The 22,325-nt window shown below is 37.0% G+C and overlaps 2 protein-coding genes across 2 annotated transcripts in view; one reads left to right on the forward strand and one right to left on the reverse strand.

Moving 5' to 3' along the window:
* The window catches only part of LOC144470276 (uncharacterized), a 297,327-nt gene that overhangs the window by 140,651 nt on the left and 134,351 nt on the right, over positions 1–22,325 (forward strand). The gene's annotated exons all lie outside the window — the stretch shown is intronic.
* Positions 14,558–22,325, reverse strand: part of LOC144470511 (glutathione S-transferase-like) — a 29,715-nt gene continuing 21,947 nt past the window's right edge. Inside the window, exons 3-4 of the mRNA XM_078181780.1 lie at positions 19,126–19,268; positions 14,558–18,199 (exon numbers count right to left, since the gene is read on the reverse strand). Coding sequence (XP_078037906.1) covers positions 18,032–18,199; positions 19,126–19,268 — 311 coding nt within the window. The 3' untranslated portion in view covers positions 14,558–18,031. The remainder of the gene's footprint in view (positions 18,200–19,125; positions 19,269–22,325) is intronic.

A 22,325-nucleotide genomic window follows, 5' to 3' on the forward strand; every position in this document is an offset into this window, starting at 1 on the left:
AACCCGGACTACTTCATCAACCAAACAATCCTGTCAGAAATAATAAAAAAGACAAACAATAAAAAATCAGCTAGCTTTGATGGCATCCCCACTATAGTAATTAAAAACCTATCTGGAAAATTCATATATCTGTATACCATCCTCTTTAACAACGCCCTCAACAACTCGTACTTCCCTAATAAATGGAAAATAGCGAAAACTATCTCCATTAAAAAAAGAGGAAAAGACGGAACCGACCCAACCAATTACAGACCTATCTCCTTACTACCTAACCTAAGCAAAACATACGAGAAAATAATCTACAGAGCCATAAACGCAATAGCCTGCAAGGAAAACATAATACCAGATGAACAATTCGGATTTAAACATAAACACTCCACCACCCACGCCATAAATAAACTAACCTCTGACATCTGCTGGGCCCTTAACAATAACCATTGTGTAGGCGCAGTACTGATTGACATCGAAAAGGCCTTTGAAACAGTTTGGCATGAAGGCCTAATTTACAAAATGATAAAACACAATTTCCCTCCCCACGTAACAAAACTAACATGGTCTATGATAGCAAATAAAAAATTCATAACTTCTGACGGTATAAACACTGCCACGCAAACTTACAAAGTTCCCAACAGACTCCAGCAGGGTACAGTTACAGCCCCCCTACTATTCAACATATTCACTTCCAATCTCCTCAAACTATTCAACATAAACAATTCCACCAACACAAAAGGTATAGGATTCGCAGACGACTTAATAATTTAGAGCATTGATTCCAAAGCCACCATCATCCAGTCAAACCTTCAGTCACTATTTGAAAAAATCCAAATTTACACCAACAACTGGAAACTTAAAATCAATTTCCTAAAATGCGAAACCAGCCTATTCAGGCCAACCCTCATAAACACCAACTACGATGTTAGGAAAAACTGGAAGAAATTCCAACTAACAGTCAACAGCACTAACCAAACATTCATCCCTCATAAAAAAAACAGTCAAATACCTGGGTATCCACCTTGATCCCTAATTAAAATTCTTTAACCACGCTGACACCCAACTCATAAAAGTAAAACAAACCTTCAACAGCCTCTCCAAAATATTCTTCAGCAATTTCCTTCAACGTAAATGCAAAATCCTGTGTTACCAATCGCTAATCAGACCAATTCTAACGTATGCGTGCCCGATATGTTTTAACATCCCAAACTACAAAATGGAAAAACTCAGAATATTTGAAAGACACTGTCTACGTGCATGTCTCTCAATGTTTAGAACGCCCGAGTCCAACTATACGAAACACTACAAAAACAAAACGCTACTGAACGCCGCGAACATAACCAGAATTGATTCGCATATAATAAAAATTTGCAGGAACCATTTTGCGAAAGCCATCCACCACCCAAACAACCAAATCTCTGGTCCCCTATATCCACAACCATTATATCACAAAAAATGCAAAACCTCAGGATTTACTCCCCCAGAAATATTCCCACACCTGGATTCAGAAAACCTAATTTCAAATAGTGACAATATACCCCTAATCTATCATATAGACAGAGGTCCCAACAGCAAAGCGATATTCTATAAAGACACAAACACCAACTTCAGATACTGCACTCACATCATCCACAAAGACAAAAAAACCGACCCCAAATCAAACAAAAATTACTGGTGGTTTAAATAAAAAGCACCCTAATCCCTATATTCACCACTAAAAAATAATAAACACAATCATGTCAACACAAAACATCTCAGCCACCCGCATCCCCCCACCTCCTCCTCGCTCAACCCGAACCTCCGCTCAAATCCCGGGCCAATAGAAATAAGACAGAAATTAAGTACTTCTAAGTAGTTCTAAGTCTTTGTAAATATTGTATATAGTTAGTACACTTAAGTCATATTTATAAACATATAGTAGCGCCATTTTTTTCCAAATTAGCCTAAAGCCATTTTTGGGCGCACCAATAAAAGAATTAATCAAGGTCATTCATCCTTACTGACCCAATTTAATTTTAAACAAGCGTTAAACTAAATCATAGCACAAACTAGGATAAGACTAGGTTTATAAGAGCCAACACAAGGTAGCGTGTACGATTTCGGTGCTGCTATACTTGGGTTCGAATCCCGTTGTAGGCAAAGTTTTTTTTCGTAAAATATATTCTATTTTTCCAATTCTATATCACATGGTTTATTTACATGACTTTACAAATATATTTGTAATGTTTTAAAAATATTTTTTAACATTTGAAAAATAGTTAAGTCAACATACATACAAAAATAGTTTTGGAGTATTTCTTATTTTACCGATTCTCTAACTACATATGTTCGCCATTACGGCTTTCTTTAATATTCTTTACATTACAGTTCATTAACTTAATTTCTAAGCTTTCCATCTTCAGCGATTACGGGTAGAATGCGAATCAGTTGTCATTTTTAGCCTGCAGCATCTCTTGTAACGTGACCTGTTAATTACACAAATATAGAAAAAAAATATATAAATGTTTAAATATTTTTCAAATGTTAAAAAATATTTCTAAAAAAATTGCAAATATATTTGTAAACTCATGTAAATAAACCATGTGATATGGAATTGGAAAAATAGAATGTATTTTACGAAGAAAAAACTTTGCCTACAACGGGATTCGAACCCGAGTATAGCAGCATCGAAATCGTACACGCTACCCATTACGCTGACCGATCAAGTTGTAATGAATGAAAACGTTTTGGTATATATCGCCCACTTCGCAATTCTTCTACTCTTTCAATTCGCATTTCCAAGGTTAAGAAATTGTTTTTTTCCACGTAATAATGTTAAAAATTGCTTAATGTACACTTGCGGTAAGAGCACCAAGTAGCATCTTTCTTTCGCACGGCAAAAACGTTGACGAATTTGGTTTTTATTTTTTTTTTACAATGTTGCAGGCGAACAAAAAATATGAGACAAATTGAGCAAACTAGTTGTGATAGTATCTTATCAGGGAATTAATATAAAAAAAACCATATTTTTAGTTTTCGAGAAATCTTCAATTTTCCGAGTTTTTGGGGGTTTTTCATTTTTGATAATCACAGTTTGCAACCTAAAAATCTGAAAAACTTCTATAATATGCGGCTCGATGTTCGAAATAAGCCACATTTTTTCAAAATTTTCGGAGGCCGCTAAAGGGGGGGAAACGGCGGAAAACTGCGAAATCTAATTTACCCTATAACTACCCTCACGGACATATTTCAGGGTTAAAATTTTGCACAGATGAGTTTTTTGGGGTCAGTTATCGAACGGTATAAGAGTCATTGAAAAACCTCTAAGGGCAGTTTTGACCATCTTAATCCGCTATGCCCTTTGGTATCCAATAATCGTTCTGCACCAGCGTCTCCGTCTTGTTGATCGCAAAATGACCTCGTTCATGGGCCATTCTTATAACCTGTAGTTGCATCCTCTTTGGCACTACCAGTCGCATTTCGTCTCCTACGTCTTTGTATAATAGTCCTCGTCTCATAGTATATCCATCTAATTTCCCTTTCATCAACTCGTCGATTTTGTTCTTTAATTCGTCATCGTCCATTTGCGCTTTCCTCAATCGTGCTGTCAATCCTTCTTCACTTTCAGTGATCGTCAAACAAGTCGGGAGTGGATTGCGACTTAGAGCGTCAACATGTCGCATACTTCGTCCTGATCGGTGCTCTATGATATATTGAAATTCTTCTAATAGCAATACCCATCTAGCTACTCGTACACAAAGATCTTTTTTGTTCATTGTCATTGTGAAAGCCTTGCAATCTGTTATGATTTTAAACTTGATGCCCAATAAATATACACGAAATCGTCTAAGCGCTTTGACAATAGCGAGTACTTCCAGCTCATAACTTGAATATTTTTCTTCAGCTGGGGACGTCTTACCGCTCGCAAAATATATTGGGTGTAATAAACCATCTTCTCCGTCGCGTTGCATCAATATGGCTCCGTATCCAAATTTTGATGCGTCTGTATGGAGCTCTGTTTCTGCTCCTGCCCGATACAGTTTAAGTATTGGTTGTCGACTAAGTTGCATCTTCAAACGTACAAAGACCTGTCTCTCAGCGTCGCTAAAATTAAATTCTACACCGGCTCTTAATAGATTTGACAAAGGTCTGGCTATTCTCGAATAATCAGCAATAAATTTTCGGAAATACCCAGTTAATCCTAAGAAAGTTTGTACTTCTCGAATGTTCCTTGGCTCTCTAAATCGTAGAACTGCTTCAGTCTTCTTCTCAGATGGTCGAACTGTTCCATCTTCAATAATGTGCCCCAAGAATTCAACGCGTTTCTTTAAGAAGCAACATTTCTTCCAGTTGATCTGCATACTGGCTTTGCTAGCTGTTTCCAACACCATCCTTAGTCTCTCTAATCCTTCGCTGTGATTGTCAGAGAGAACAATCAAATCATCCATGTATGTCAAAACAATTCCTTCGCGAATCAGATCTCGGAAGATTGCATTCACATATCGCTGAAATACCGAGGGTGAGTTGCATAATCCAAAAGGAACTCGGAGAAACTTAAACTGTCCATCAGGTAAAACAAATGCGGTATATTTAATGCTGGCAGCGTCTACTGGAACATGGAAAAAACCATTCTTCAGATCAAGTGTACTAAATATTTTCGTACCTTGTAATCGATCCAGTTGATCTTCAATGAGTGGTAGTGGGTATCGGTCTTTGACAATCTTTTTATTTAACATCCTATAGTCGATACAGAATCTGTATGATCCGTCCTTCTTCTTGACAAGTATGATTGGACTAGCATAGTCCGAGGATGACGGTCGTACAATACCTTGGCTCTTCCATTCCTGTATTTGTCGATTAACAAACTCTCGTTCGTTTGCTGCCAAACGTCGCGGTTTCATCTTTTAGCACAATTCTCATGCTAACAGTTGTCTCTGCTGCTTTCTGTGGCTCATAATCATTAATTAGCGATATTATCTCTTGCCTTGTGTTTTTATGTTCAATGTGAGATAAATCAGCTTCTCTTGCATCTCTTTCGTCGACTACGTTAATTTGCAACACTTCTAGTGGATCATCATTTACCTCGTCGTCTGGTTCAATATAAATGATACCTCTCTTTGCAGTAAAACTTCTCGGCTCTAAGAAATCGGTGCCAATCAACAATCTCTGTCTCGAAATTATATCTGAAACAACTCGAATTAGAATTGGGAAACGGTTTCCATCTATCGTTACCTCCGTTGTAAATTCTCCCAATGCTGCATGCGACGGCGATCCTATTCCTGTGAATCTTATTTTCGTCGGCTTAAGTGGAGGCGATCCGATTCTTGCGTGCTCATCTTTACACATAAGCGTAAGATCGCTCCCGGTGTCAATTAACGCTTCCACATCTTTGTCGAAAATCGTCACGGTCTTCACGTACTTCTTCAATGGGGTTTGTGTCACTGCACACATCTCTTCTGTCCCCTGATTGTCTTTCGTGCACTTCGTCGATATGTGTCCATGCTGTTTGCATTTATAACACTTCGGTCCGAGCCCCTTCGCTGGGCACGTCGTACTAATGTGGCCGGATTCACCACAATTAAAACAGCTGTTATTCGTCTTATTTGTTTTGTATCGTTTGTCATTTATGTTCTTCGCACCATGCATCGCTTTCGTTGATACGGGGTTCTGTCTTTCTCGTCGATTCGTCGAATTCGTCAATGCTTGGTCACGTAACACTATTTTGTCAAATGCGTCAATTAAATCTTGTGTTGTCGCAAAGCAATGTATACGCGCCTGATCGCGCAATGATCTATCTGGAATACCATCGATAAGGTAATCTAACATGTCAGCAGTTTCAATTGGTACTCGATTGCCCATTACGCTTTTGTCATGCGCATACTCTCTGAAGGTTTCTTCTCTTTTCCAAATTCGTACCTCGAACTTCCTTCGCATCTCAATCTTGCTACGTCTCGGTCGGTACATTCGTCCTAATTCGTCAATCAAATCGTCAAATGTCATTCGAAGATGTTCTGCTTTGGAATGCAGCCATTCGAACGCTTTCTTCTTAAGTTTCATGCCGATCAACGTCTTTGCAGCATCATCCGTCAAATCGTGCGTATTTTTCATGAATTTGATCTGTTGTTCCCAAACGTCAAAATTATCAGGTGTACCATAAAATTCACTCACTAATTCGGCAATCATTCGTAAACTTGAATGTTGTAACGATCGCGGTGTCGATACGCGTTCTTCAGTTATCCCTCGTGGTTGCGCGTCGCGAATTGGTGACGTCTGAACTTGTCTGAACATCGCTATCTCACGTCTCGCAATTTCAAGTTCACGTTGCATCAATTCGTACTCACGTTTAAAGAGTTGTTGTTCTCTTTCTCGATTCTCAATTTCTATGTCACGCCTATTTACTTCGCGTTCACGCTCACCTCCCGTTTCTTCGATCACACGATCATGTCTATTCCTTCCTTGTTCGTCTTGGCAATTCTCAGCGTCTAAACCTCCCTCAACGTTACTTTCTAACCACAGTCCCTTCGGATCCTTCTCTATTAATCTAGCAATAATATCGACTTTTGATCCTCCAGCAGACAACCCTTGCGCTCTTGCTTTATTCCTCAATTCGCCAATAGAAAAGTTATAGCGCTCGGCTATGCCAGCTGCGTCTTCTGGTTGATACATCGTTACGATTTTATTTTGCGTCGCCATATTTCTTCGTCGGATTTTTGTTGTCAATCACACGTCTTTTTCCTGTGGGTCGTCTAATAAACTCTTTTGCAAAATCGCTCGTCTTCTTCCGGTCTCTCTCTATCTCTCTTACACATATTCATCCTTTTCGCTTTCTTTTAATAACACTCATACACATTCATACTCATTCGTCTCATTCTAAAAACATTTGTCTCTACACACTCTCATTATACTACACTACTTTTGATTTTAATACCTTCTTCGAATGAAATTAAATGTTAAACAATATTTTGGAGTTTTTTTTATATCGTTCCGAAGTTTAACTTTATACTTACTTTTGTGCATTAATTTAACGTTTTTTGTATTTGAAACCATTTTGTGGAGGAGGGGGGGTTTTGGGGGTGGGGGGTTGTTTTTAACAATTCTTAGAGCTTTTTGGAGGGTTTACTATTGGGTTGTTCGGAAAGTAATTTCGTTTTTTTCTTATGAAAATGAAAAACAATTTTCGTATAATAAACAAATATTTTATTAAATTTGATATTGGCCATTCTGTTCCCAGTACCTTTTGTTATCTTTCTGGTAATAGCATGATTCCACGCTCATAAAATTTTTGGTCTTTGCTGGCAAAAAACTGATCGAGGTGGTTTTTGACCTTCTCATTTGAAGCGAAGGTTTTACCGTCTAAAAAATTTTGCAGCGACCGGAACAAATCATAATTCGAAGGTGCCAGATCTGAAGAATATGACGGGTGTCGCATTGTATCCCATTCAAGCAGTAAATGCTTTTGGCGAGTGATCAAACTTGTATGAGGTCTCGCATTATCTTGGTGGAACACTACGCCTTTTCTGTTGATTAATTCTGGCCTTTTCTGTTGAAGTGCATCACTCAGTTTGCCCAGCTGATGACAGTAGACTTCCGAATTAATTGTTGTGTTATCCGATAAAAGCTGAAAAAAACAATTCCTTTAAAATCCCACCAAACAGACAGCATCACCCTTTTTTGATGGATATTGGCTTTGAAAATGCTTTGTGCCGGTTCATCTTCTTTGTTCCATGATCTCTTGCGTTTCACATTGTTATATACAACCCATTTTTCGCCCCCAGTAATGATCCGCTTCAAAAATGGATAATTTTCGTGACGTTTGAGAGCGAATCACAGACGTCAACGCAACGACACTAATTTCTCTCCGTGAGAACATGGGGAACCCATATATCGAGCCTTGAGGTTAAACCCAGGCCTTTTAAGTGGTCATAAACAATTGAATTTGATCAATTGAACCTCTCACCGATCTCACGTGTTGTTATTCGCCGATTTGCATCAACTAATGCCTTTACCGTGACTTTATCAGCTTGAACCAGCCTTCCAGAACGTGGTGCTTCTTCGACATCAAAATTGCTTGATCGATATTTTGCAAACCATTTCTGGCACTGGCGTACTGTCAACACATCTTCTTCATACATATCGATTAATTTCTTCCTGGCTTGAATATCATTTTTACCTTTTCTATAATAAAAAAGTAAAATGTGACGAAAATGCTGCCTATTGTTCTCCATATTTAAAAGGGCACCAACCAAAAACTACTCTGTATAATCAATTGGACTTTTTCACAATCAAGCCTTGCTATATCAGCTCTCAAAACATATAATGACTATGCGGCTTAAGTGTGAAGTTGGGTGTAAAAAATACAATTAAATTCTCTGTTAGGAAAAAACGAAATTACTTTCCGAACAACCCAATAATATCATTTGAATGCTCCTTTGGGGGACCAATTGTTTTACGTTGATATCTTCTGTACGCTTGTTTGCGTGAATTCATTGTTGTGGAGACTTTTTGTGGGTTAATTTGTCGGAGTTTTTTTGTGGGAACCAAAGTCCCAAGCAAACTCAACTACTTGGCCTATTTTACGTTGCCCTGGTAATGTTTTTTATTGTGATTTCACTTCTTTTTGCTATTGTTATTGTGTTGGGTTGTTGCAGTACTTTCTTTAAATTTAAATAAAATTTCGAGCGTCTTTTTCATATCATAATATGATTTATGATAGTATATTGCGATTGCGATGTATTTTCTAAGATAAACATAGAAGCGTCTTTGGCACCTCGAGGCCAACGTGTCGGATGTGACGCATCCGGCCAACGTACCCTTTGCACCATCAGTCATACTTCGGCCACACCATGACGCACCCCGCCAACGCATCGAACATCACAACAAAATGACAAATATTTTTGCCACTCCAAAAAACAAGATAGTCAAACCAAAACACCGCGTCATCCCCGGTCCCCCAGATTTCCCCAAATGAGCAATAGTCATCCCCACCAGACCTTAACCTTATGGAAGGGCCAACCTGGAAAAACATATATATACCTTGACTTCAAAAATAAAGACAGTATTCATTTTCATCTCAAGCGAGTCGTTACTCTGTTCGATCCCTGATCCAACTTCGTGTACGGGTTAGCCATAAGTCGCGCCTAAGGAAAGTAATATTACGAAGTACGACACAATTGTTCTAATCTACGGATAGACCAATTGTCCGTACGGTTACTATCCTCGATATAGTACTTTGTTTAAACAATAAGACTATACTATAGTCTCCCCCTCACTACGGTTAGGGCGAGTCAGTTGGACCATATCCTATTTGTCCGGTTCGCAGTCCCGTGACACGGACGAGTGTTACAATCATCGGCATGTATCCATTTAGAATTCTTTTGTCTTAGGAGGCAGGTGTAATGCCCTTTATTAATAGATTCGCCATGACGCTATGTGCAATATCGTAGTGGGAACAGCCTTGATGTTCGCATTATTAATTTTTGAAACCATCTGATTCTGAACAGAAAATATCTTTAAATGAATTATTACGAGCTGACTAGCAGATGTTATGTCAGCTTTATGTATCCTGCTACTTTCACAATGCTCGCATGGACCATCGAAAGCATGCGATTTTGAAAATGTTGCCGATACCATTTCTTGGAGGTTCATGCTTTTCGTCGTATTTATCGTCGGTATTGACACAGATAAAATATAACTTTTTACATGTGTAACTATCGTATGGTTGCAAGTTGTACAACGGATAGTACGAGATAATTGCTGTTCCGTTATCAATTTCAACTCATGCACGTGTTGGATTAATGTGAGCAGAAATTCTGATGCGTCCTGTTGAACATTTTGTATGAATGTACCGCCTACTAGTTCACGTACTGCAGAAGGACTCAGTGAGGTACTTTTCTTATTCATATAATCATCTGCTAAAATTTTTAATTGGTCATTGAAATCAAGTTGAAGATGTGCACTTCGCATATTCGTACAATGTAACAAACATTGTATACATACGTTGGCGTAACAAGAAACATGATCTTTGTTAACAAATTCTTTTACATACACAATGATTGGATTATCGTTGTTCATTATATTTTGCGATTTCATTATATTAATTGACATAGCCCAATGTGAATCGATAACACGAGATGTCTTGCTTGTGGCATTCTCAATAGACGGAAGGTTCGATCTGTACATATGCCTTAAGCGGTTGTTATACCTACAGCAATGATAATATCATGTAGTGGTTAACAAAATATACATAAGCTGTGGTAGTCATGAAATATCCGAAATTTCAAAAGTATGACACACCGATGTTCCAAACATGTTGAACTATCGACATTATTAATAAAATGATATGCGAAAATGTTCAATTATCAGGAAACAAATTCAATGGATAAAGTATGCATATTGTTACGAACACCGGATGGATGACCGGTGCCGCCTCGGAATTCCCTTGCCGGAATAAAAGACGACAACACGGTTCAGGGTCTTCCAATCGAGCTGAACTTTGGCAGTGGCTATTTTGACAGCGAACTTGACACATTGTATTTAATAATTCGAAATATTGTATTGTATAAACGAAAGTAGAACTTGATATATTGTATTGTATAAAACGAAAGTTAATAATAGATATGCCGCGGACTTGCGGAACGGGGCGACGGGAACCGGACGAGGTTCCCGAAGAACGCAACATTGGTGTCAGAAGTGGGATTCTGCCCACTTCGGCAACTGAAAATGGATGGCAGGACTTGTTCGCGGCGTTCCAGCAGACGGTTATCGGTCGGCTGGAGGAGCAGTATGAGCAGTCTCGGCTGTTGGGACAGCAGGAACGTGCGGCACAGGATGCAGTCAATTCTGCGATGGAGGCGCGCATCCAGAGCATGGAGAGACTTATTCAGGTGCTATCGTTACCTGCTCACATTGCCGGGGGTGACCGAGAGTCTCGCGACAGGGGAAGTGCGGAGCGGGTAGGAGCCATTGGGGAGAGAGGTGTAAATATGGCTGCGAGGAAAGTGGGGAATAATTTCGGTAAAAGTTCACTTCCTGCAGCGCTCCCTGTTGTAAATATTGCCGCAAGGGAAGTGGGAAATAATTTTGTAAATAGTAGTTTAAGTTCACTTCCCGTGGCTGGTCCTGGGCCCTCTTCCGCTCCCGCACTTCCCGCGGCAGATCCTGGACCCTCTTCCGCTCCGTTTTCGATTTTTCATTTGCCTGTGCAAGATCAGGTTCAAAGTCGCGTATCCCTTGATTTGGGATACGCAGAATATGACGGAAGAACGTCTTGGGAAGAGTACTTCATTCAATTTGAAGCTATTTCGCGGGCAAATGGTTGGAATGAGGCGAGGAAGGCAACGGCCTTGGTCGCTTCATTGCAGGGATCGGCGCGGAGTGTTTTGACTTCTCTTTCCGCTGCCTAAATTTCTGATTTTACGTCTCTTGTTTCGCCTTTAGAGCTCAGATTTGGAGCTAAAAATTTAGCTAATTTAAATTATGTTCTGTTTCAAAATTGTCGGCAGCGTAGAGGGGAATCCATTTCCTCATTGGCCGGAGAGATTGAGAGACTGGCTAATGCCGCATTTGCGGATTGTCCAGCGGAAACGCGGGACAAGCTTGCCGCCTCTCAATTCGTCACCGCTGTGAACAATGAGGAAATGAAAAAGGCTCTTCGTCTCAGCGGCTTTGTCTCCTTGAGAGAGGTTGTCACTAGAGCGCTGGAGATGGAGGCCATGGACAGGCTGTCGCGAGACTCGGTGCGAGAAATCGCGGATGTAAATAGAGAAATGGGGGTTCTGAAAACTGATTCGAATTTTGCGTTTTCGAGAACCTCCTGGAAGAATGGATCCGGAATGAGAAATCCCAGAAAGCAAAGATTAGAAGATGATCGGACGTGCTGGAACTGTGGAGGAACAGGGCATATCAGGAGGGATTGCTTTAAGAGGAGGAGCGATGAAGAAGAACGAAAGGGAAAAGAGAAGAAATCAGCGCAATGGAGGATCGTCAGCAGCTGGGCACTTTTGAATCAATAAAACATTGATAACGACACGGAATATATTTCGTGGATCAAAGATAAAATTGAAGAATCCATGAGTATGAGATAGAGTGTGGCTGTATCAACCACGAAAAAAAAAAAAGGAAAATGTTCGAAGTTGCAATCGGACTGGAAAGGACCATATAACGTAGTGGGCAAGCTGAATGATCATATACACTGTATTCAGCGCTCGCCTGGGAGTAAATGCAAGGTTTTTCATGTTAATCGTCTGGCAAGATTTAGAGATTAATCCATTTCCTTAGCAAGAAGATGCGGAAAAGTCAAAGAAGAGAAGAAACAAGTGCTCAAGAAACGTCAAGAGGCAAGAGGAGCTAAGGAAAGCAGGAAATTAATGAATAATGTCCACTGAATTTGCTTCCTGGGAAGTCACGAGATCAGCAGATGACGACGGAGGATCTGATGATCACGTATAGCTTCCGCTGTTAGACGTCTGGGGCTAGGTCCAGGTTAACTGGCTCCTGGCAGGACGCTGGGAATGCTGTGATCTTGGATTTGCCGGCCGATTTTGTTTCCTGTGCTTGCTAGGTGATCAGTGTCGTTGATTGACACACGAGCACTGACACGCCTTGTTCAGGGTTCTTTTACGTGGTTTTTCCCTGAACCATAGGACGAATGTCAAGGCGTGGTTTGTCTGGTAAAGGCCACGTAGGTATTAATTGCTTATTACTTCTTTGTCAGACAGGAGTGCAAGTTACAGAAGATCTGAATTCTTTGCCACGGTCGGGACGACCGTTTTTCGAAAGGGAGAAATATTGTATTGTATAAACGAAAGTAGAACTTGATATATTGTATTGTATAAAACGAAAGTAAATAAGAAATGATAAATATGCCGCGGACTCGCGGAACGGGGCGACGGGAACCGGACGAGGTTCCCGAAGATCGTAACAATATTCTTTCCTAATTCACACGAAGGAAAGAAAACCTCTGAGGTGGGAAAAACATCTGAAATTCAAGTGGCCTGCGAGCCCTGAGTCGAATGTCATTCTTTTGAGTGCATTCTGACCAACGCCACGAAGCAGAAACGCACGTAAGTACATATCGCTTCATGATATTACTCGGTTTTTATTTATTCACATTATGAATATAATCGGACCATTGCATCCGCGTGATCGACCGTAATTTTTAAATTCTCCGTCTGAAATATACCATATCGAAATAGACATACGGTTTTCGGTATTTTTTCTGTATCTTTTTAATACAACCCATACATTGGTTTCTAATTGGTGCCTCATAGATATATTATTCTAGTAAAAATATAAAATTAAAAATTGTCAATTGCTATTAAAATCGCTTGATTCTCTATTCGGTTTCATTGTCTTTGGTCCGCTTACATTGTCTTTCACGTTCGAAGCTCGACACGCTCGGCATCACTTTTACATTAGCTGGCAACAGTTATTTAAAGATTTATTCGACGGATGAATAATTTTTTTAGTCGAACTTTTGAATAAAGATTATATTTAGCTTTCATTCGTTATTCTAAATTTTCATTTACATAAACATTTTGCCCAACTCTGGTTGGTAACGCGTACCCGGAGTTTTATCGCCACGTGGTCCGCTGCTTGTTTGCTTGGATTAGACTCGGCAGTGCCGTAGCTATGTATGATCAAAGTCGATAGCGACATACAATGGGGCACCCATTCTGTGTAAATAACGTGTGATTCATTTTCCAACATTGAAGTTTTCTATCTGTAGATTTTGTTTTATATTCTTGAGTCGAATATGGTTTGATGAAATCTTGTTCTTAGCTAAGAACGCAACACTGAAATATAAAGAAACAAAAGATGATCACGCATAGTTACGACACTTCCGAGTCAATAGGAGCAAGTAGCAGACGACACACCGGAAAAACGCCGCGTACGCATTGCCGGCAGATATTTTTTCGATCTATACAAATTTAAAACCGTATCGACACTTTCGCGATAGTTTTTTCTTAAAAAATATCTGCCGAATCGGATGCCATGGTCAGTTTCTGTCCCAAATAAACATCTTCGCATAATTTAATTTTATTACATAATTTTTTTATTATTTTCAGCTCTTTCATTCAACGCAACAAACTCACGGAGAAACAGTAAGTATTTTTTTCTAATTTGTCTACATATTTTACTTTTATATGTACATTTCAATAAGTAATTTCAATTAATTCTCTTTTTTAGTGAACACAGACCAAGAACAACTGGTAAAGCATTTGCAGACAATGAAGACAATGGCAGGTAAGCTAGGAACTTGCCCATATTTCTGTAGGATAGCCAGATTGCGTCTTGCATGTTTCCCCACTCTCTACTTTATATGGTTTTGTATTAGCAGTGGTATCTTTCAATGTTGACAAAGATTTTACTCTTAATTCTTTTCTTAGTTACCACTGAAGCAACGGAGTGCCAACTGCATCCCCGGTGGCAGACGCAATGGCGTTGCCTCCCCTTCAGGGTAAGTTCAAATAATTAATACCGGCCGCACATATTACTGTAAGCAGAGAGATTTCCGGCTGATTTAATGAAATTTTTTTTTGTTAAACCAGAAATGTTCCATCAATTTTTAATATTTATGCAGCAGCAACAACTACAACAGCAGCAGCAAAAAGAAGAGGGAGGCAGTGATGCTGCTAAAGTAAAGCAGCTTTGTAAGTTATACTTTAACATTTTTCGGGAAATTACGTAAATTAGTAGAGGCAGTACTGAAGTAATGTCTAAATTATGTATGTATTTACTTTTTATATATTACAGAGAAGTTTTACACTTCTCATCCCAATTTAAATACGTAGAAAATGGTGCATAACTTTCTTTTTGTAGATAGAGGAACATCTGCGGGCTTTTCCCGAAGTGGCCGTCGAGGCCGGGGTGTTGGATGTCGAATTATTATTATTAATAAATAATTTAATTAACAAGAAATGTACGTTTTCATTTTTCTATCTTCTTTTTATCCCTTAGTCTGTCGGCATTTTTCCTATAAAATCCTATTGATTTATTTTTGTTTTTTTTTCAGTTCACTAAAATAACTAATCAATATATATATATATATTTTTTATAATGTAGTTTACATATGTTACTAGATTATTAAGAATTCAATTCATTTTGTGTTCCCGCTTTCCTCAAAATACCCATATTACCAAACTTCCCTATGCACCGATGTAACGTAATCTCAGTCATCCGCTCACACAATAAAAAGTTATTATTATTAACAATTCGATTCATTTTGTGTTCCCGCTTTCTTCAAAATACCCATAGTACCAAACTTCCCTATGCACCGATGTAATATACTTTATGGATATTTTGTACAAGTACTGGCACCGTTCATAATTAATACAAATAGAAATAATAATTCACATATGTCATACAAAATTGAAATCTTTAAGGCTTTAACAATTCTTAATTGAAAAATATTAAAATATTTCATACAAAATTGAAATCTTTAAGGCTCTGACAATTGTTAATTGTATAAATAGAGAACTAAATATTAAATAAATGCAAGTAGAGATTCATCTTAATGTAATATTCATTCAGAACTTATTATTACATTTCATAACCAATTCGTTCAAAATCACAACATTAATTGGGATTCTTACATTATTAGCTTTCATTATTTTTTTTAACCTATATATTCATTCAGAACTTATAATTACATTTCATAACCTATCCGTTCAAAATCACAATTTGACGAAATCTGACAGCTGCGTTGTAACACGCTTGGTTATAGCTGATTGAAGCTGAGTATTAGACTGCGCTCACCTGCCATCTAGCAGTTAAAAATGTGTGACCCAGAAAAGTATACAGGGTGTTTCTCAATTATTATAACTCCGGGAAATGGGGGGTATGATATATTCACCTAATGTAGCAGCATGAGTTTCTGGCCACCTGATGCGATCGAAAAGTTGATTAAAAAAACTCACAAAAAAATCCCGGGACATTCCACGGGAATGTACGTTAAGGGGTCTTAAAGTAGTCACTTTCATCTTTAATTTAGGCTCTATACAGCCCAAATTGCTCCACGGATACATGATTAAAAACTCACCTAATTTCACAGGATGACCTCTTGGCCACCTGATATCCTGGAAGGAGTGATTCAAAAAATCATTAAAAAAACCAGGGTATTCCACGGGAATGAACATTCCGGGAACTTAAAGTAGACACTTTCAGCTCATGTTTCCGTTTAGTAATTTGGACTTTATGTAGCTTACATTGAAGCTGAAAGTGTCTACTTTAAGACCCTAGAACGTACATTCCCGTAGAATGTCCTGTGATTTTTTTATGATTTTTTTAATCAACTTTTCGATCGTATCAGGTGGCCAGGAGCTCATGCTGCTAGATTAGGTGAGTTATTAATCATGTTCCCGAGGAGAAATTTGGACTTTATATAGCTTAAATTGAAGCTGAAAGTGTCTACTTTAGGTCCCCGGAACGTACATTCCGGTGAAATATCCCGGGATTTTTTGATGATCTTTTAAATCAACTTTTCGACCGTATCAGATGGCCAGTAGCTCATGCCGGGAGATTAGATGAGTTTTTAGTCATGTTTCCGTGGAGCAATTTGGACTTTATTTAGCTTGAATTGAAGCTGAAAGTGTCTACTTTAAGACCTCGGAACGTACATTTCCGTAAAATGTCCCGGGATTTTTTAGGTAATTGTATGAGGATTAATAGCAACTGTTAATAAATGAAAATTATTTTTCACTTTGATCGGATTGAGGAAACCTATTCTAAATTACATATAGTTCGCATTGTTCTTGTTTCTATTACTCTTATCAATGTTTGTATTTTAGTTCAGTTTAATCAATGCGTTTGCCCATTATGTGTTAATGCTTACGAAACTTACTGTGGTTTTTCATGCATTTATACATTATTTAATTCCTTCTTACTGGAGTAGTAATATTCCTTTGTATCCACAGTCTTAGACGAAGTAATAAGTAGAAACAGATACATAATGGACGAACACATAAACCCATTAATTGCCAAGATCTCCATTTAGGGATTTTTAAATTTTATGTACACCACTTGGCGTGAAAAATATATCAGGCGCGTTTGACAATTTAATGCCATTTTATACATTTCAGTCAATATTGTTTATAGCAGACGGTGTGTATTTTGTATTCGTTTCTTGTCAACAAGTGAACACATTTGGAAATCATCTATAAGTTGAATACAACATCATATTTGATTTTCATACAACATCATCAATGATCATATTTGAAGCATGATATTTTTGGTTTGGTTTGTATACATATTATAATTAAATACCATACATAAATATAAAGATTATATAACATAATTCATACAATAATAAAATTTCTTATTAATATTTTTTATTATTGCAAGCTGTCACAACGACCCATTTGTGAGTTTCTAATAAAAATATAAAATATTTCAATAATAAAGCATAATTTGAATATAATTATATTCTTACACGCCGCTTAATGCATATGCATAACTTTCCCCGTCAAAAATAAAAACGAATTTGGCAGTTAATGGGTTAACCATCATTGGTCAATATTTGAGACAAATATTGTAGATCACCGAACATGTATATGCGTATAATCAAAGCCAGTTTGTTTTATCTCAGGGAAGTATGATTATGATAAATTTGGATAATGTCCAAAAAAATGTAAATCAATCGCGTAGACATTTGAAATGGTAATTGATTTTATGATAACATCAAGGTTTTGATTGTGGTGGCAAGAAGTATTCCTGCAACTGCTCACTTCGAAACATTTTAAGCGTGCGAAACGGCAATCTATTTAATAAAACAAAACATGGTCTACGACATAAATTACAATTTATAATAGAAACAATAATGATACTAATCCGTAGGTTAAATAATGACAAATTAAGTTTCTCATTCGCTTGACTTGACGCATATTTGACACACGGGCTGCCATAGCTACGCAATACTTTTACACAACATTTTGCACACCGATAGAACACATGGTGACACTGATAATTCTTATTGTTAATAAACGCATAATAATATGCAACCAAGCACACACAGATAGTGTAGATATGTACTTATTCTTTAAAAAAAAAGACAAACACCGGACATCTAAAACTCTGTGTGAGGTCGTTTCGCCAGCCAATCAGTGATCGCAGGTATCTCGTGAACTCTTTTCTTCAACGCCCGTAGTCCAGGAAAATTTTCTAATGCGTTTCCGCCGAATATATTTTCGAAATTCTCGAGTGCTACAGCGAACACGAAGTCCGTCCACGTGGTCTGGAAAACGGGAGTTCATTAGAATAAGTATTTTGTAAAATTCTACTGCTGAATATTAAAGGTATCAATATATGACACGCATACAACAATCTTCATACACATTGAAGAAAACTAAAATGTTGAGGGATGCTATTTGATGTTTTACTGATTGACACATGCTCTTTTATACAGTTTATAAACGCTTACACAAGAATCATAATATTTCTCATACTTATTCACATCAGTGAAATATTTTAAATATTTGAAATAAATAAATAAAATATTTTAAAAAATTTTAAGAACGTTTTAAAAGATATTCGAATTCTTACGTCAACCACTGCCTATCTACAGATGGCCATAAAAATATTTGGACATACTTTAACATGGAATAAATTTAAAACATTGGATCAAATGACTTTAACTTTTTTGAAATATTAAATCGTTGATTAAACGATCACTAAAAAATTGTTTGCAAAAATTGAAGTTATCAAAAGAAAAATTAAAACTTATATTCTTAAACCCTTTTATTTGCGTGAACAATAAAATCTTAAATATTGCATTTTGTAGATCTCGGTATCTTATATGCTAATTTGAAATATGAACATTTCATCGAAATCAGTTAACGTTGCGTGTCCCAATGTTCTCGTGACTGTATACTCGGGCTTTAATTGATAAGAAAACTAATTCTGAACATTATCTACGCTTTCAAAGTATAGAAATCGAACGTTGCCAGTTTAATAGTGTCAATTATTCCCAAAAGCTCTTAATCCTCGGTTAAGACCGCGAAATTGTAATGTCGACATTACTGTTTGATTGTGCATAATGCACTGGAAGCTTAAATGTCAGATAGGCAATACAGTTCGTCTTTACTTTTCATCCAATACCGACAAAAGTTTCCTCGTAGATACTAAAATTTTAATATCAAATCAACTGGAACGGCAACTTACGGTAGATCCGACGGTGTAGCCTCCATTCTCGCCAACAGTTTGCTCAAACTTGTTCAAGTAAAACGGTATCGTTTCTCTCAGAAGTTTCGCCTTCTTCTCTTCTTTCTTGAAATGGTCATCTTCGGTACGGTACTGGGATATTACTGAAATGAATTACGCCAAACCACGGGTTACAATTATTTTCACCAAAAATCATCAACCGAAAAAGTTCGTATTTTCGATGTTTTTCCCTAAGCTTCCTTCGCGCGATGAAAACTTTGTTAGCGCAACGCGTTACCATGCAGTAACATGGCTCTTTTGTCCATGAGTTTTGTAGCAATAGACATAATTGCTATGGCCATTAAAAGATGAACGTTATCTCGAGAGAATACAAAAAAATCCGGATCTCCAAAACATTCAGGTGCGGTGAGCACGGTAAATTATCGGAGGAATAAAGCGGATCTAAGAAAAATCAACCAGCATTCGGCACGGGCAACCCGTTTCAATCGCAAATGATACCGACGCCGATTATTTCTCTTGTTAGCAGACAGAAAAAACGATATCACCGATAATAATATTACTTGATCGACGTTCCTGCCAGCCTTCCACTATTCGCTAGCGGTATTATCAATCACGGCATGAATTTCCTATTTCCTATGCGAACGACGGGGAAAAAAGGCGAAGCCAAATTGCGGGCACGTGTTCGTACTAATTCTGTTCTGGTCAATTTATGCGATGTACGCTCGGATCGTTAACGCGTCGTGTAAACAGACGTGGCGTTATGTAATCATGCACATCGCAATTGGAAATTAGTGCTCTATTGGGCACAGAATCTTCCCACGCCGGCTAGCGATTCATTGAACAATATTGTCGTCATTTCGATTCTAATTGCAGATGGGTGCTGCTAATAGTGTTAATAAAATGTACATGTACTACATGCGAGGTTAAACATTCGATCACACGAATCATGTTTCTGTTAATATGAAATTACTGAGGTATAAGAGCTTAAAGTTGCTTTTGCATAACTCCTTTTTAAATGCTTTTCTATTTATTGCTTTTGCATAACTTCTTTTCACATGCTTTTCTATTTTTTTCTTTAAGATAAACGTGAGCTTCCGTATTACTTAATGGAAGCGGTTGCTAAAAGTTTAGATGAAATTTTCATGATTCTGACGCCAAAATTAATAGAAGCTTTTTTACTTAAGGGTTATCGGCGAAACTGCATCTTTTTCTTACAATTTTAGATAAATTCTTAAGATCATACAAAATGAATCGATAAAATACAAAATAATTTTCAATTGAAACTATGTAAAATAAAAGCCAGCTTGGATAAAAATGTAAGCAAAAAACAGTGTTCCGGACAAAATGATTAAACAGAACCAATAGAAATGTTTGAGTGAGTTTTTATGCTATGTTTTTATAATTATGGACCCGGTATATTAGAATTTTCTATGCATGCAAAGTAGTTACTCCAGACTCATCAGTGTTATTATTTTCCGTAACATTGTTTCGAAAATATACAGTACTTTTATATTTAAGTATATTTAAGTGATACATATAGATATACTTGTAGTATACTGTTTTTATAATTTAATAGAAATAATGGAGAAATATATATTCTTTCCAGTTATAGCTAACAAGTAATGCTTCGTTTATGACAATAACGACGATCGTGGCGTTAATTAGCTTCTTCTTCTTCTTCTATCCAGAGGAACTAAAGAGAAAATATGGGAAAGCAGAATTAATACGACGGGGTAATTATTGTAATAAAACTTAGCCCTAACCTAGTTCCTTTCATTTTACTGTAGCCTAACGATTTCACTCGGAAATGGTCCCATAATATTCTCTGATACGAGTGTACGTATTATTCAGCTGCAATATCTCCCTTTATATCAGGCACCGGTGTCATTTATAGTTTTCCTTTATTGAATCGGAAATAAGCAAAGGCATTCGAAAAAAGAAATTGAAATGAAAGAGACAGGAAGTTTTTAATCTTAAACAGCACTTAATATGAGTCAGTGGAAAACACTACCAATTGCAGAAAAGCAGATTTTTATCCGACTTCAATTAGTATTGATATTAATACTTTCATTCTAGGAATAAATGAAGATTTTATAATTGAGTCCAAGACTTATAATAAATATTGTAGTTTTCTAGAGTTTATTAGCATTCAAGATAATTCCAGATTTGTTTTAAACGTTAGTAAAAATATTGCAATCGTGTGGACTAATTTCAAACTGGAATGCAAATAAGTAATTTTATATCAAATAATCCTTGAGTCATGTTGAAAAATAATATTGTTAAATTCAAACATAAATAATGAATGGGAAATTGATTTTGATACTCATATATTAATATATCGATACATCGATTGAAAAGGATGAATGTAATTCCTTATGTTTTAATACGTTAATTTACGATATATCTGGTTATTAATTTATTGGCATACATTCTCACATCTTTGGAATACAATAAGAGATACAGGACTTCTTCGTAAAAGTTGTGAATCTCCAAATTTTTCAACGAATTAGAAAGAACTTCTCAATTGCTTCTCGCATGCACGATTCGTAAAAGAACGGTGATTAATCTGATGTTTTTTGGAAAAATTGATAAATCTATAATAAACTTCCACATCCTATAATTACGTAATGTTTGATAGGATACAAATCCCAATTTTCGTGCCCACGAATTAAAAACTAAAAACTTGAATTAAAAATATAGAAAAATGAAAGTGTTATACATAAATTGATGATCTATATTTTTTTTTATTAAGTTTTCCTATTAATATTTTAGACTCAGGAAGATGTTTAAATTTATTTATAAAACTTTCCTTTTTCTATACGCTCTTAATCCGGGAACACGGAAATTGTGAGAGGCGTGATAATTGGGACACCTACCTTATCATATTTAGGTATACATGTACAGTCGTTCACAAGAGTGTTCGTACACCTTTGAAAATGCAATACATTTTTAAAACTGGTTTAAATGACTTGAACTTTTTTGAAATGATAAATGGACTAATCTACTAAACAATGACTAAGATGTTTTTCTTTCTAAAATTTTACTATCATTTGGAATGCCAACAAATTTCATCTGAGCCTATAATGAAAGTTTGAGAAATGCGTTTTTTAGATGATACTAGCAAACCCGGCGAACTCCGTTTCGCCACCAGACGGCTTCGTTTTTTGTAACATTTCGTTTGGGGATTAAAAGATGAAGAA

This window comes from Augochlora pura, chromosome 1 (assembly GCF_028453695.1).
Source record: "Augochlora pura isolate Apur16 chromosome 1, APUR_v2.2.1, whole genome shotgun sequence".
NCBI classification, from domain to species: Eukaryota; Metazoa; Arthropoda; class Insecta; order Hymenoptera; family Halictidae; genus Augochlora; species Augochlora pura.